This window comes from Stylophora pistillata, chromosome 2 (assembly GCF_964205215.1).
Source record: "Stylophora pistillata chromosome 2, jaStyPist1.2, whole genome shotgun sequence".
In the NCBI taxonomy this organism is placed as follows: Eukaryota; Metazoa; Cnidaria; class Anthozoa; order Scleractinia; family Pocilloporidae; genus Stylophora; species Stylophora pistillata.
Window position 1 is genome coordinate 40,834,878 of NC_142520.1, and position 15,727 is coordinate 40,850,604.

Here is a 15,727-nt window from a genome sequence, read left to right on the forward strand (position 1 = left end):
GCAAAAATAAACACCACAAAAATAAAAAGTCGCCAAAAAGAATAAATTATTCAGACTCTCCACTCAGAGGATATCTCGTCTTTGCTCACCTAAATAGGGTATTTTTCTAAAACATCTGTAGGGCTATTGTTCATCTGTGTTGTCTAGAAAATACGATGCAGCCAAGCGCGGTAAACTATGGGGGATTAAAAAAAACAAAATTTTAATGATGCGTTACATTTCTTTTTATGACAAATATCCTCTACGGTGAAAGAACTTGAAAGTAACGAAATTCATGCTTGCGTGTTTGTGTGGATGTACGCAGGCGTTTTTTTGAGGACATATTTAAGTTGTATTTAACGTCTGTTAATTCTTATGCTTATGTGCGCAGGAAAGAAATAACTTGAAAGAGTAGTATTGAAAAGATAAGAAAGGAAAGCCGAAACCTGTTGCGAACGTAGCTAATTGTTGCTGACTGTTTAGTGACGGCATGTATAATGCATTACAGTCTATTTCTTCCGCCTTTGATCTTCTAAGAAGTACAAAGACTGGCTGAGTCATTCGTTGAGATCTAAAGCGCTGGTCTTTGTCAATATGTTGCTCACATATTGTTTTACCCATGTTTCCTACTTAGACCCCATGCATCAATGGACCTTGTCAAAATGGTGGGACATGCGTGCCACAGTACAATACTGATAGTTATGTATGTGTTTGCGCCCTTGGATTTACGGGGAAAGATTGCCAGATAAGTGAGTTTACCAGAGAGGAATCAGTAACCAGCTACATTTTTCCTTACATTTGCTGTTTAAACGGAAACCGAGGTTTTAGACATGCGTACGACACTCTGGTCGAAAAATAGAAAAGAAGAGTCTGTTGATTAAGACGATGCTGTTTACGATTCTGGCCCTCAGAGAGGTGTCAATATTTTGACAACTAGATACTTAAATGTGTCCATCGACTTCCTCTTTATTGCTATCGATAGTTTTCGAAAAGCTATGAAGAACCTTCAAATAACTGGTAATCACGTTTGAGTGTGATCGTCAATAATTTACTGATCCTTCCAAGATAACAGGACGTTTTTCCCCAACAAAACAAAATGATGCTTTCGTTGGCGAACGCACTGCATTCGGAAAACAGTGGCGTCCTCACAGGCAATTGTTTCGCTTTTTAGACCACTTAGAGACTCCCTGCACTGTCGTCAGCTGCGTTACTCTTACCACAGAGCTAATACCAAGACTGAATCTTTTAAGCCTTGTAACGATCACACGAACCCCACAAGAAGGTTATTTTGTAATATTTCAATTCTTTTGAACCTTTTATACAGATATCGACGACTGCAAGATTGATCCATGTCTGCGTAAAGGAACTTGCATTGATCGAGTCAATGGTTTTGACTGCCGTTGCCCATTCGGATTTGCTGGTCTTCGATGTGAAAATGTATCAGGTAAAGGTTACTTATTAGAGTTAACTGTCTAAAAGATAGCGAGGGAGGGGGGCTGGGGACGATGTTATGAAACTGTTGCAGCGGTTTTTATCCTGGGGTTGTGACAATTTTAGCGTTATCATTTTTCATCTAGAATTGAAAATTGATACAACGTCCTGGCTAGCACAAAAGCTATGATCAGTCAGCCAGTTCAAAAAAGATTTAATGGTAATTTTGTAAATGTTTTTTTAGTTTATTTTTCTTACGCTTTGTTTTATCCATCTTTTCTTTTATTCTTGTAACGCGTTTTCTATAAGTTCATAAAAATAGCGCCACTTTATTTTATAATAAGTTGATGATAATTTTAATTTGATCATTAATAATTATTATTACCCGTAAATTGCCTTTTCTTTGGTACGCGAGTTAGCTTCACAAAATTGCAGGATACTTGATATTGCGATCTGCACACTTCACCCCCGATCATGATGATCAAGAACCCTATTTGCGTTTCAATAACCGTTCATAATCTTCAAAAAAGTGACCTCGTCTCTATTTTTCACAGGCATTTCCATCAATTCTACAATTTTGTCAAACATCGGAAGCTTTATTGGCAACCTTTCGAATTTCCTGGCACCTGCTGTGGGAAACCTTTCAAGATGGCTGCTGTGCCACCGCGCCTCCGCACACGGCTGGGCTGTAAGTACCTTCCACACCAGTTGCGACCATAAAAGTCACACCGTGACCATCATCAAAAATGGCCAGTACGTGTTTGGAGGATACGCTGATATTCCTTGGGGTAAATATAACTTTCATCTAACTTATTTTCGAGGCTTTCCCGTTACCAACATTGACAAGAGTGGAAAGTCGAACTTTTTTCTACAATTAAAAAAATCAATGCTGGCTTTATATCATTTCAAAACTTAAATACTTTTTTAAATGTGTACATGAGTATGAGCTTGATGACTCAGAAAAGCGTTCACTCGTGAGCGTGGGACAAAGAGAAAATTAAGAATTCCCTAGAAAAATCTACCGTGAGACCTTCAGACTCCGCACTCCAGTGATGTTGAACTGAGACAGAAAGGCTATTATGAGATCACTCGGTTCACATGTGACACGAATTCCGCATAATCCCAGAATAAGCCATACATATAGAAATCCTCTTGTGAGTTAACTGAGAAGGAGGGCTGGACGGGAAAACATTTGGCTGGAAGTCATGACGTTCGAACTCTGCTGCTTAAGGTCCACACATTCTGACTGGGAACATTTTTGTTTTTGTTTGTTTGAATTTTCTCCAATAACATGGCCAGTATCTGGCTAAGCGGCTGATGTGAAAATTTTTCACATCAGTTTAATTTATCAACCGATCGATCTGTGCATACAGATAATGAATTGTTTTTATCATTATTTGACACAAAATGAATGGAATTGAAATTGAAAACAAAAGAAATCGCTGGCAAGTGAAACTCAATTCTGTCTTGAATTTCAGAGAATATGAAAAGTTTTCTTATTTTCCTTCCGCTTGTAACAAAACGCTCATAACCATTTTCTTTTAGTTGTCATTTTATTCCCAAATTACGATTCACCATTTGTCGTTTGTCTATTAAATTAATAGGTTTGCACATGTTGCATTTTTAAATCGAAATCAGGTCTCAATAATGTGCACGCTTTTGTTCTTCAGACTCTTCAAGTGGTTCTTCCACCACTTCCAATGCGTTTATATTTTCTTTACGGAACAAAGAGGAGCTTCATCCATTTAAGAGCATGGTGCTGCAGCCGGCATCTGCCATTTACAGGGATTCTAGTTACGGTCCAACATTCGGACATGGTTGGGACATTTATATATCGGATAATGCCAACAGCAAGAACCATTCATATGCTAATTTTGCCTCTGGTGGCTACTATGAGTCACCAAAAGGAGTACAAGATCTAAACACAATCTTGGCCGGTACAAATCACTTCTCACCTGATGACTGGGAGGTGTTTTATCTTGGTTGAAATACCTTTTTCATCCACATTACTGCCATAAAAAGCGATTTACCAGACTGGGATTCAATTGGCCATGAGAGCTACCCCACAAAGACTCTTTACATCCTACCGTGTTACTTTCAATAGAAGTATTATCTCTACTGAGAAATTTAGAGTACTACTGATAACTACAATTCAACTTGCTGAAGGACAAATTAAGGATATGCTTTGCAGATACAAAATAATTATAGTCTAGCTAGGCTGCACCTCGTTTGTTTCTTTTCTGTTCCTGCTATATTTTGACATCATCTATGATTTATTACTAAACAGATGCAAGGCAAAATGGTATCTATTTGTTAATTTGATCAGACACATTCAATTATAAAATAAGCTTAAATGTAGGGAAGATCTATTGTTGATCAAGGGAACTTGCACAGCTGATGTCACCTATTTCATCCATAATAAAATAATTTTGATTTCACAATAATTTCACAATGATGGTCACCTTTTGTTTTTGTTGATTTAGACGTGACTAACCTCTTCCACGAATTCACAGGAAAATCCGTTGAAGATTGAAGATGAGATACAGTCAAGGCACCGTTCATCGACCTAGGTCGCGGTGCGGTCGTCCGATTTTGTTATCACGAGTATGATTACAGACCCAACTGGACTTCACTATTGCATTTACTATGGATAGCAATGATAATGATAACAAAAATAGTGATAGTGATATCAATGGGAAAAAAATGAGTGTTCACCAGAAAAGAACATTTATTTCTATTTCACTCGATTAGAGGTCAAACCTTAAACGAACCACACTCTGAGGAATGAAGAAAACTTAATACGAACGGAATATTTAACTATAACTAATATATACGAAAATGGTCGATCGCAAACAGCACAAAAGGATCTCGTAGTGCAAAGAATTCTAATCAACGCCATGATCCTACTGATTAACGCCATTTTCTCCTGTTCACACACTAATTAGAGCAATTGTCTCCTGCTCAATGAGGTAGTCTTAGCGATATAGATGATAGCAAAATTACAGATTCTTAGCGATAATAAGCGCGCTAATTTCGTTTCTAGGCAAAGGTGTAAGTTATTATCATTAATTATAAAGTTAATATAAGCTGATTCAAAGGATCGACGAAGTAGTCTACTGAGAGCACTAAAATTAAATTAAGTATGGGTCAAGAATTTTATCAAACAAGACATTATATGTATTTAGTACTGAATGTAGAGATAGGGATAGCAATAAAAAATCATTAACATTATCACTCAGTTTAATTATTAGTCATCGGGTCACTCTTCAGGAAGTCTAAGCTAGTTCTGCTACCATTCGAAACAGCTGAAGGTACGAAAAAGGATGTCAAATGAAGCGGTTTAATTAGGCAGCGCGATAGGAGCTCATGCTTCTCTTGTTTTTCCCCATATACACGCATGCAGTGTTTCAACATACAACATCTTTTACGAATTTTTTTGCGAAGCTATATTAAAAAAAATGTTGAGTTACTGGATTATGCAAGTGCAGTTAGCTTTGTTAAACCGTTTACCAAAGATAATATATGCTTTTTTGGTCTCATGGAGACAGGTGCTCAGTTAACTTACTCCAAACGCCAAGAACCTAGAAACCTTACTTTCGTCATCTAATTGCATTTCCTTCTAGTCAAATATTTTTCAAACAATCTTCTTAAAAGCCTCTTTGGGAAATATTATAACTTTAATAAAGCCATTCGGCTAGCGTTGTTATACCGTGTATATAAGTTAACAATCCATCATCTCGGAGAAAGAAGATATGGAACTCAGCGGTCAACCGAGGCTTGGAAAATGTTTACCTTTACTGGTTTGCTTTTTTGGTTGTCTTCATACTTCGCAAGGTACTTCAAAGTTTGTTTTCTGCGATAATTTCGTAATTTGTGATGGCAATGGCGTTTAGCGGAGCTAGGTCAATGGTAGTCTCTAAAATCTTCATTAACCTTTTCTTTCCTAGGTTTCAATCGAGATTCCTCAGAAGACACGTTGTTGATGATAATGGTAGAAGAAATGTTTTCTTACTTAACGAACAACAACATCAGTTCATTCCCAGTTGAAGACAGCGACGAATGTGGGTTTGCCTGTGCAAACAACCCAAAGTGCTTTTCATACAACTTGGTGGCAAGTATTTCCGTGACCGGAAAACGCCAGTGTGAGCTACTTCCATCCGACAGGTATAACAATTCGGATAAATTCATCAAAAAAGAGGGATCCCATCATTACAGTATTTGGGTAGGTTATGATTATTCATAATTGTTCTTGCAGGAGAAATGCCCCAAGAAAAATTATCTGTTTAATGAAGTCGAAAAGTTGCTATCAAACCATGCTGTATTGCGAAACGATACACGCTTAAAGTTATATCTTATATATCTCTTCCATATATTGAAATAAGTTTATATAGTTATTGAAGGGAGAAAACTCAACCTTTTGTTTAAACTTCATCGGACGTGATTCTGATACCGTCAATACGAGTTAATTCTTCTGTTTATAAGCGTGGAAAAGAATGAAAAAGTTGTCAAAATAGTATATGAAAATAGAGCTTAAAACTGTTAGGACCTTATCTCACTGCTGTCTCATATAGCATCACATATCACCAAAAATTTAGTTATAGCATTTACAGAATGTTATGGTTGGCAATTTGACAAGTTTCCTGCGATCGAATTCTGAATTAATTGGGACGAAATATGGCTAAACTGAGATCATAAGTTTGCTTCCTGCTTAATTAGTGACGTACGTGGTAAAATGATTTGTATATCATATCATTCTAAACGCCTTACAGCTGTACATGGCTGAATAATTTCGATATCTTATCCTCATCTAAACTCTTAGCTAATAATTCCGTGATTTGGCCTTGGTTGGGAATACTATGATTTGGTTAAGAAAAATAAAGTCACTCCTACATGATAAAAAATTCGAGTGAAACATTGAGAAAAGGTAAACAAACACCACAAAAATATAAAGTCGCCAAAAAGAATAAATTATTCAGACTCTCCACTCAGAGCATATCTTGTCTTTACTCTCCTAAATTGGGTATTTTTCTAAAACATCTGTGGGGCTATTGTTCATCTGTGTTGTCTAGAAAATACGATGCAGCCAAGCGCGGTAAACTATGGGGGATTAAAAAGAGACAAAATTTTAAAGATGCGTTACATTTCTTTTTCTGACAAGTATCCTCTACGGTGAAAGAACTTGAAATATTTAATGAAGTAACGAAATTCATGCTTGCGTGTTTGTGTGGATGTACGCACGCGTCTTTCTGAGGACATATCTAAGTTGCATTTAATGTCTGTCAATTGTTATACTTATGTACGCAGGAAAGAAATAACTAGAAAGAGTAGTAATGAAAAGATAAGAAAGGAAAGTCGAAACCTATTGCGAACGTAGCTAATTGTTGTCCAACAAAGTGTTGCTGACTGTTTAGTGACGGCGTGTATAGTGCATTACAGTCTATTTCTTCCACCTTTGATCTTCTAAGAAGTACAAAGACTGGCTGAGTCATTCGTTAAGATCTAAAGCGCTGGTCTTTGTTAATGCGTTGCTCACATATTGTTTTACCCATGTTTCCTACTTAGTCCCCATGCATCAATGGACCTTGCAAAAATGGTGGGACATGCGTGCCACAGTACGATAACGATAGTTATGTATGTGTTTGCGCCCTTGGATTTACGGGGAAAGATTGCCAAATAAGTGAGTTTACCAGATAGGAATCAGTAACCAGCTACATTTTTCCTTACATTTGCTGTTTAAACGGAAACCGAAGTTTTAGACATGCATATGACACTCTGGTCGAAAAATAGAAAATAAGCCTGTTAGGGCGCTGCTGTTTTCGATTCTGGCCCTTAGTGAGGTGTCAATATTTTGACAACTAGATACTTAAATTTGTCGATCGACTTCCTCTTCATTGCTATCGATATTTTTCGAAGAGCTATGAAGTACCTTCAAATTACTGGTAATCACGTTTGCGTGTGATTGTCAACATTTTACTGATCCTTCCAAGATAACAGGACCTTTATCCCCAATAAAACAAAATTATGCTTTCGTTGGCGAACGCACTGCATTCGGAAAACAGTGGCGTCCTCACAGACTTTTCTTTCGCTTTTTAGACCACTCAGAGACTCCCTGCACTGTCGTCAGCTACGTTACTCTTACCACAGAGCTAATACCAAGACTGAATCTTTTAAGCCTTGTAACGATCACGCGAACCCCACAAGAGTTATTTTGTAATATTTCAATTCTTTTGAACCTTTTATATAGATATCGACGACTGCAAGAATGATCCATGTCTGCGTAAAGGAACTTGCATTGATCGAGTCAATGGTTTTGACTGCCGTTGTCCATTCGGATTTGCTGGTCATCGATGTGAAAATGTATCAGGTAAAGGTTACTTATTAGAGTTAACTGTCTAAACGATAGCGAGGGAGGGGGGCTGGGGACGATGTTATGAAACTGTTGCAGCGGCTTTTTTTCCTGGGGTTGTGATGATTTTAGCGTCATTATTTTTCACCTAGAATTTAAAAATGATACAACGTTCCGGCTAGCACAAAGCTATGATCAGTTAGCCAGTTCAAAAAGGATATAATGGTAATTTTGCTAATGTTTTTCAGTTTATTTTTCTTACGCTTTATTTTGTCCATCTTTTCTATTATTCTTGCAACGTGCTTTCAATCAGTTCATTAAAATAGCGCCACGTTATTTTATTATAAGTCGATGATAATTTTAATTTGATCATTAATAATTATTATTACCCGTAAATTGCCTTTTCTTTGGTATGTAAGTTAGCATTCACAAAATTGCAGGATACATGATCAAATTGCGATCTGCACACTTCACCCCGATCATGATAATAATAACAATAATAATAATGACCTTTATTAGTATACTTCCACATAGTGGCTCTTCGCTACTAATATAAAAACTAACTATATGCATAATACTTACAAGAAATCAAAATTGATAAATAGTGAATAATAAAAATTAGTATCGAACAACAACAAACATATGAAACATATGAGTGAACTGCGGTTATGAGACGTATATAAGAACGATCCTTCGCAGTAAAGCACTATTTGAGCAATAGTGGAAATCAGACCTGAAAAAAATTTCAGGCCTGTACGGGATTCGAACCACTGACCTCTGCGATACTAGTGCAGCGCTCTACCAATTGAGCTAACAAGCCAATTGGGAGCAGGCCATCAAATTAATTCGATATAAACCCGTAGATGATAAATCGAACAACAACAAACATATGAAACATATGAGTGAACTGCGGTTATGAGACGTATATAAGAACGATCCTTCGCAGTAAAGCACTATTTGAGCAATAGTGGAAATCAGACCTGAAAAAAAAAAAAATTTCAGGCCTGTACGGGATTCGAACCACTGACCTCTGCGATACTAGTGCAGCGCTCTACCAATTGAGCTAACAAGCCAACTGGGAGCAGGCCATCAAATTAATTCGATATTAATTAATCCCGTACAGGCCTGAAATTTTTTTCAGGTCTGATTTCTACTATTGCTCAAATAGTGCTTTACTGCGAAGGATCGTTCTTATATACGTCTCATAACCGCAGTTCACTCATATGTTTCATATGTTTGTTGTTGTTCGATTTATCATCTACGGGTTTATATCGAATTAATTTGATGGCCTGCTCCCAGTTGGCTTGTTAGCTCAATTGGTAGAGCGCTGCACTAGTATCGCAGAGGTCAGTGGTTCGAATCCCGTACAGGCCTGAAATTTTTTTCAGGTCTGATTTCCACTATTGCTCAAATAGTGCTTTACTGCGAAGGATCGTTCTTATATAAAAAATTAGTATATACTAAAACAGTGGATAGCGTTGAAGGCGCGCTCTGATTGGCTAGTCAAACTCCGAATATCCTTTGCTATTTACCTCCGAGCAACTCGAGAAAAAGTGGCGTGCTGGTTTGCATCCGTGACAAGCGAAGAAATCACTCGAATAACAACGAAGCAGTCCCTGAAAACACAGAGAAAGTGACTAAATCTGGTTTGGCTGTGTTTAAAGGTAATGGTAACCGGGAATTTATCGATAAAAACCAATGAAAAAGGTTTTGTTTACAAATGCAAATTAATCTTGCCTAAGAACACAACCTAACCACCTCCACTTCGGTGAATAGTTGTTAACTATACTAGATTATCCATTGCATGTCAGTATGTGTCTCTTAAGATTCATACAAAAAAGTGCATGGTCACTGCAATTCCTTAGCTCCGCAGGAAGCTTATTAAAAGCTTCTGCAGCTTGATCTTGTAGAGTGTTCTTCTCAATTTTGTTGGCAAGTTCTAATTTTGGTGCAGTTAATGACCTAAGACTATATCTATTTACGACGTGTTGCTTGAGTTTTAGCGGAAAGTCCTCATTGTATAATGACTAGTGCGCTAGATTAGCTATATTAAATTCTAAACGCTCTTTGATTGTGAGCCAACCTAGGTTTCTAACATCCTGGAGTCCAGCAAATTTAGTTAACACAAAACCCGCACACGTGTTCTGTACTCTTTGAAGGCGTTTGGTCTGGTACTCTGGGAGAGGACTAAACATACTTGCTATAATCCATTTTAGAGAGTATAAGACTTTCCACCATGATGATCAAGAACCCTATTTGTGTTTAAATAACCATTCATAATCTTCAAAAAGTGAGCTCGTCTCTATTTTTCACAGGCATTTCCATCAATTCTACAATTTTGTCGAACATCGGAAGCTTTATCGGCAACCTTTCGAATTTCCTGACACCTGCTGTGGGAAACCTTTCAAGATGGCTGCTGTGCCACCGCGCCTCCGCACACGGCTGGGCTGTAACTACCTTCCACTCCAGTTGCGGCCATAAAAGTCACACCGTGACCATCATCAAAAATGACCAGTACGTGTTGGGAGGATACACTGATATTCCTTGGGGTAATGATAACTTTTATTTCACTTTGAATCCATCATGCTTTCTCTTCTTATTCTTTTTGTGTTGCTGTCGTTGCGTTTTGATTTTCATTTGTTCGTTCCTATACTTTTTAGAAAGTCAGACTACTATCTGTAATATGAAATAAGATTTTACACATGCATTGCATTGTTCTGGAAGGAATATAAAAGAACAGGAACAGAACTTCTAAAATTGATTTCTCTGAAAATGTAGAGACATATCTTATACTTTATATAGGAACAATTTACAATGTACTCTGATATTTTCGTTTTGAGTAATTCCAGCAGCACTTTAACCACTTCTGTACCCTAACAGGCCACTGATTTTCATTGTATTCACGCTTATGTTCTTTAGAACCTTTTGAGGCTCATGGCACCACTCCCGATGCGTTCATATTTTCTCTAAGGAACAAAGAAGAACTGCATCCATTTAAGAGCATGGTGTTAAAGTCAGAATATGCTATTTTCAAGAGATCAACATATGGTCCAACATTTGGAAATGGCTGGGACATTCACATTTCGAATAATTCTAACAGCAACAATGAATCATACACCAAGTTTGCCGTTGATGGCTACTACGAGAGACCAGAAAAAGTACAAGATCTAACCACAATCTTGGCTGGGACATTTTACTTCTCACCTACCGACTGGGAGGTGTTCTATCTTGGTTGAAATACATCTTCATCAACATCGCTGCCATCAAAAACGCTTTGCTGAACTGTGATTTCATTGGTTTTTTAACAGCTACCCCCACAAAGACCCTTTACACCCTCTGGGTTAATTACATAAAACTAGAGAAACTATCTGTTAGTTTCAGCACCACTTATTTATTATCGTAGATCACTTACGCAGATGGCTTTCACTTATCCACACTGAAGGGTAGTCCTTGTAAACGAAATTCAGCAAGTGGAGGGATAGATTACGATGTACTTTGAAAATGTGATGAAAATTAATGGTACTTATAATGATAATAAGAATGACAATCATGAGTAGTTGAAACGATAATGATAATAGTAATAATAATTACAACAGTAGTTGTTGTGTAATGATAATAATAAGGACAAAAATAGTCTGTGATAAAATGAGCATAAATATACGTTCATTTTGTGATAGCTATGTTGATATTGACGATGGCAATGATTACAAATGTATCAGCTTGCCGTAATGAGCACAATGACTTCTCCTGTAAGCAATACTATGTACCTTGTATAAGCTGGGGTTAGATAGAGCGACCCAATTAGAACACCAACAATTAATTGTAATAATGATATTTAATCAAGGTTTCTCACTCCTGGGTGATCTACAGAGAGGTCTTGATCCAAAAACAACATGAAATTGTTAAAATTAAGTACACAAATTGCAGATATTAAAAAAATACAAAAGTAAGCTAAAGATGAAATGATTACAAAAAATTATTTCTAAGCTGACATATAGTGCCAGAGTTCTTCAAGTCTCTGTCCAAGGCATTCCAATCTTTAAAGGCATGATAACAAATTCTTTGTTTACCCCAGTTCCGTTTTACTGATGGAAGTATAAATTGATCTTTGCAACGAATTTTGTATCTATGTACATCGCTGTTTCAAGATAATTCCAATTTGTGAGATGTAATTCCACTCACGCATTTATAAACATACAAGAGGCGATGGAAGTGCCTGCGTTGTTTACACAGGGACTAGGAATTTGCTAGAGAATGTAAAGTGGGTAATAACAATAAACATTGGCATGAAACTCAATTTTGATGATGGCAAATCCTATTCATGCGGCACTCCGTAAGAGTTTTGGGAGGCGCCGTGTCCTTATGGTTAGTGCGCATGACTCCGAGTCGAGTGGTTTTGGTTGGAGCCCTAACTGGGGACATTGTGTTGTGTTCTTGGGCAAGACACCTTACTCTCGCAATTCCTCTCTTCACCCAGGTGTTTAATCGGGTACTGGCTAGTTTAATTCTGGGGTGTAACCCTGCGATGGACTAGCATTCCATCCAGGGGAGAGTAGAAATACTCCTAGGTGCTTCAAGTTATGGAAACCGGGGTTAAGTGCCGGCCCGATGGACCACTTGGCTCATAAACAGACGTTACCTTACCTTTACTTACGCCGTAGGAAAACTGAGGTTAAAAGATAACAGGGACGATGACAAGAGTTTTGTTAATAAGGCAGCGTATTGGCGAGAATTTAAAAGCCGTCATTGACTGAAAAATCCCCCCTTTGTCCTACCCATCCCCCTCAAATCCACCGTGTTGAGACAACATTAGACCTAAGTAATATCCGCATCTGATTCAATATATTTGTCGTAGTTTAATGTTAAAAGAAGAAAATGTGAAGGTGCTTCATACTAAGAAAAGAGCGGATATCATAGAGCTCATACTCAAACAGGTATCTTAAAATGTTGACGAAAACGTTTTCGAATCTCCGTAGAAAACAACGTATAAGGTAGACGCATCACAGACAAATGATCGCGGTAGGGGCACCCTGGTGGAAACTGCTTCCAGTAATTACATTGGCGTTTTGTAAAGAAGAGAGAAAACTAGGGGGAAAAGACCTGCCAAGGAAAGAACCCAAATTTTCAGTTTTCCTAAACAAAAGGGACTCGCCATACACTCTTCAAATGTAATTCAAAATCAAGTGGTGACAGTGACCATAATTATAAATAGCCAAGCCGATCGCGACAAGGACATCTCAAATTCTGTCATGCTAACACATTAAAAGCGCAAGAAACACTGCCTAAACTCTTGCTACTCAACATGCTTACGAAGAAAAAATTGATCTCAGTGCTTCAAAATTGATCGAGCTGTGCAGTGAAGTTTGTTAAGAGATCTAATAGTTAGGCCAACTGCCTCTTGAAGTCATCGCACTACCGGCTCTCCACGAAGGAACGTCGGAACATGATATGGCGGACCATTAAAAATCACCGCCAATGAATCGAATGTGTTAACTGAATGAAGCAAATTTCAAAATTAATTGAACTCAGCTCCTCAAAATTCATCACGCTATGCCCTGCCGTGAAGTTTATTTAGAGATCTGAAAATTTTGGCGGCTAACTGCAAGGGAGACCATTAGCAATTTCCACAAATTAATCGAATGGGTAAACTGAGTCAAGCAAACTTCAAAATTGTTTGAATCGAACAAGTTTTTGTGGTGGACTCACTTGGTTGCGGCTCGTCAGTCCACAACAGTTTAGACCACTGTGATGAAGAACATCGTTGTCGATGTAAGTACAAATCACGCTAAGCGAATGCCGATTTGTTAAGTCACGAATCAAATAGATGGAAAACTTTGGGATTTGCGGTGCTACGCTGATTTTCGGCTTTTTATGACCTCCTCCCGGTTAGCTTAATGGATAGAGCGCTGGACTGTTGTGCGATACTAGTGCAGAGGTAGAGCGCTGCACTAGTATCGCAGAGGTCAGTGGTTCGAATCCCGTACAGGCCTGAATTTTTTTCAGGTCTGATTTTCACTATTGCTTAAATAGTGCTTTACTTCGAAGGATCGTGCACATATACGTTTCATAACCGCAGTTCATATATATGTATTTCATATATATTTGTTGTTAAATCTATTTTGGTCATTCGAATCCTTATTATCCATAGCGGTGATCTCAAATCCTGCTGTCAGTCCTTTCTTATTTCCAAATTAGCACGCAGTTGGGGGTGCTTACGGTGGCTCTCAAGGGCCATACACGTACAAAACTTTTAGTAGTTTACGGCGCCTGACTGGCACCTTCCGCGCGGCCTGGGTCCGAGTGATTCGACCGAGTGGGGTCTAATTAGTTATTCATACCGCGTCGGTGCGCGAGGGTGGTTTTGTAGGGTTTATTCATATAGCGTTGGTGTACGAGGGGTTTAGGGTTAGGGTTTAGGGTTTTAGGGTTGTTGGGGCTTTTAGGGTTAGATTTCACGTAGGTTCGTGAGTAGGGTTACATTTTTAAAAAATAATGGCACGAAATAGTACAACGGTGGCAAGAGAATCCAAGATGGCGGAGGGATCAACTCCAACATACTGTTTTCGCATACGTAATGTTTATTGTCACACAACACAGGGAAAAGATAATGGACCCTATATTACGCGTTTGGGTATCGCGGGTTAGTTTCCTAGCCGACTAAGACTGCGAGTAGAGGAGGTATCTATAAGAGTCCCAAACGGTTTTCACATGCATGTGGTACAGGTTATTCAGGACGCATGACTTTTACGGTTAAAAAATGAATGTCGTTTAAAGCGCAAGTTTGGTAAACAAGAATAGACACACAAGTTTTTTCCATTTTTCGCAAAAGACGGTTATTTGTCATACAACACGTTGTCATACAAGGTCTTTAGAGCGAAGAACTTGAAAATAAGTGACATAGACCAAAAATGAAGGCATCAGTTCACAGTATAACCGTTGGAATGTATTTTTTTCTCCCACTTCTTGGTCGTAGGTTTCAATTTCCTTGATGTAGGTAGTCACTTGTTTGCGCATGACGCCGAGATCATGTGTAGCAGGTTTTTTCTTTGACTATGGCTAATAATTAATCTAATATGGCTCCTTCCCATTGAGGGTTTTCTTTCATGTCTTTGCCCAAGTGTGTTAAAAAAGAGTTCTTTAGACGACGCCAAAAAAAAAGGTTATCGCACCAAATTAGTGACATGAGAAAGTCAGGAGGGGGAGGAATCTTGCGAGCATTGTAACGCACTGCTCAATCTGTAAGAGATGTACGATCGTAAGACACAGGGATTGACAAGCTGTCAAAGTGTTCGGGTAGACCTTGTCGCTATAAACTCTTGGTCAGTATTACAATGTCTCACTTTTACGATTTCTCCTGTAATTGCAGTCAATGCGAATGGTGTGTACTAAAAGAAGAAGAAATAGAGAGAGAAGCGTTTTTGGCAGGACAATTTAAAACGAATAAGAGCACTCTAGAAACCAAAGTGGATAGACGAAATATGAGTGTTTCTTATGAATGATACACAGTGTCACGCAACTACCCATACCGGTTCTAGGACAATAGAGTATCCACACTTAAAAATTAGAAGGAAATGTATGAGAGATGTAGGAAGGAAACACAAAATAAAAGCGTTGGATAAATCCTGGTTTAGGGTTAAATTGCTTTGGTTATAGGAGCGTGTTTTTTTCGTAATTTGAAAAAATAAAGATCATATAAGATGGTGTAAAACAATGAAAATAATAAAACCTAAGATGCTGTTTAATCCTCCCTTAGGAAAAATGATTTCAAAATAAAATGAATATTCAAAAAACGTTCATTTTGGAACAAAAGGAAAAAAAATTATCGTGACCAGGATTCGAACCTGGTCACTCACACGACCACACCCCTAACTCTCACCCTAAGCCCAATTCCCTAACCCACTTATTTCTATTTTAAAATCAAAATAAAATCCCTAACAGTCAAACATCAGAGTGAGACAAACAATGGAAACA

At 38.0% G+C, this 15,727-nt stretch overlaps 2 protein-coding genes across 2 annotated transcripts in view; both read left to right on the top strand.

Moving 5' to 3' along the window:
• The window catches only part of LOC148739512 (uncharacterized), a 6,105-nt gene extending 1,464 nt beyond the window's left edge, over positions 1-4,641 (top strand). Inside the window, exons 3-6 of the mRNA XM_088747330.1 lie at positions 614-728; positions 1,304-1,423; positions 1,965-2,198; positions 3,081-4,641. Of these exons, the coding sequence (XP_088603456.1) occupies positions 614-728; positions 1,304-1,423; positions 1,965-2,198; positions 3,081-3,397 (786 nt within the window). The 3' untranslated portion in view covers positions 3,398-4,641. The remainder of the gene's footprint in view (positions 1-613; positions 729-1,303; positions 1,424-1,964; positions 2,199-3,080) is intronic.
• A 146-nt stretch (positions 4,642-4,787) lies between these two features.
• On the top strand, positions 4,788-12,037 carry LOC111320442 (uncharacterized). The gene is made up of 6 exons (XM_088747331.1): positions 4,788-5,244; positions 5,358-5,632; positions 6,973-7,087; positions 7,655-7,774; positions 10,072-10,305; positions 10,676-12,037. Exons 1-6 carry the CDS (start codon positions 5,163-5,165, stop codon positions 10,990-10,992), a joined length of 1,143 nt encoding a protein of 380 aa, XP_088603457.1. The 5' UTR covers positions 4,788-5,162; the 3' UTR covers positions 10,993-12,037.
• Positions 12,038-15,727: the final 3,690 nt, after the last annotated feature.

Excerpts from the sequence above, each read along its gene's own strand:
- LOC111320442 (XM_088747331.1), top strand. The coding sequence starts at position 5,163 with ATGGAACTCAGCGGTCAACCGAGGCTTGGAAAATGTTTACCTTTACTG. Across the intron at positions 5,245-5,357 it reads TTGTCTTCATACTTCGCAAG|GTTTCAATCGAGATTCCTCA; the intron begins GTACTTCAAAGT and ends TTTCTTTCCTAG. Across the intron at positions 7,088-7,654 it reads GGGGAAAGATTGCCAAATAA|ATATCGACGACTGCAAGAAT; the intron begins GTGAGTTTACCA and ends CCTTTTATATAG.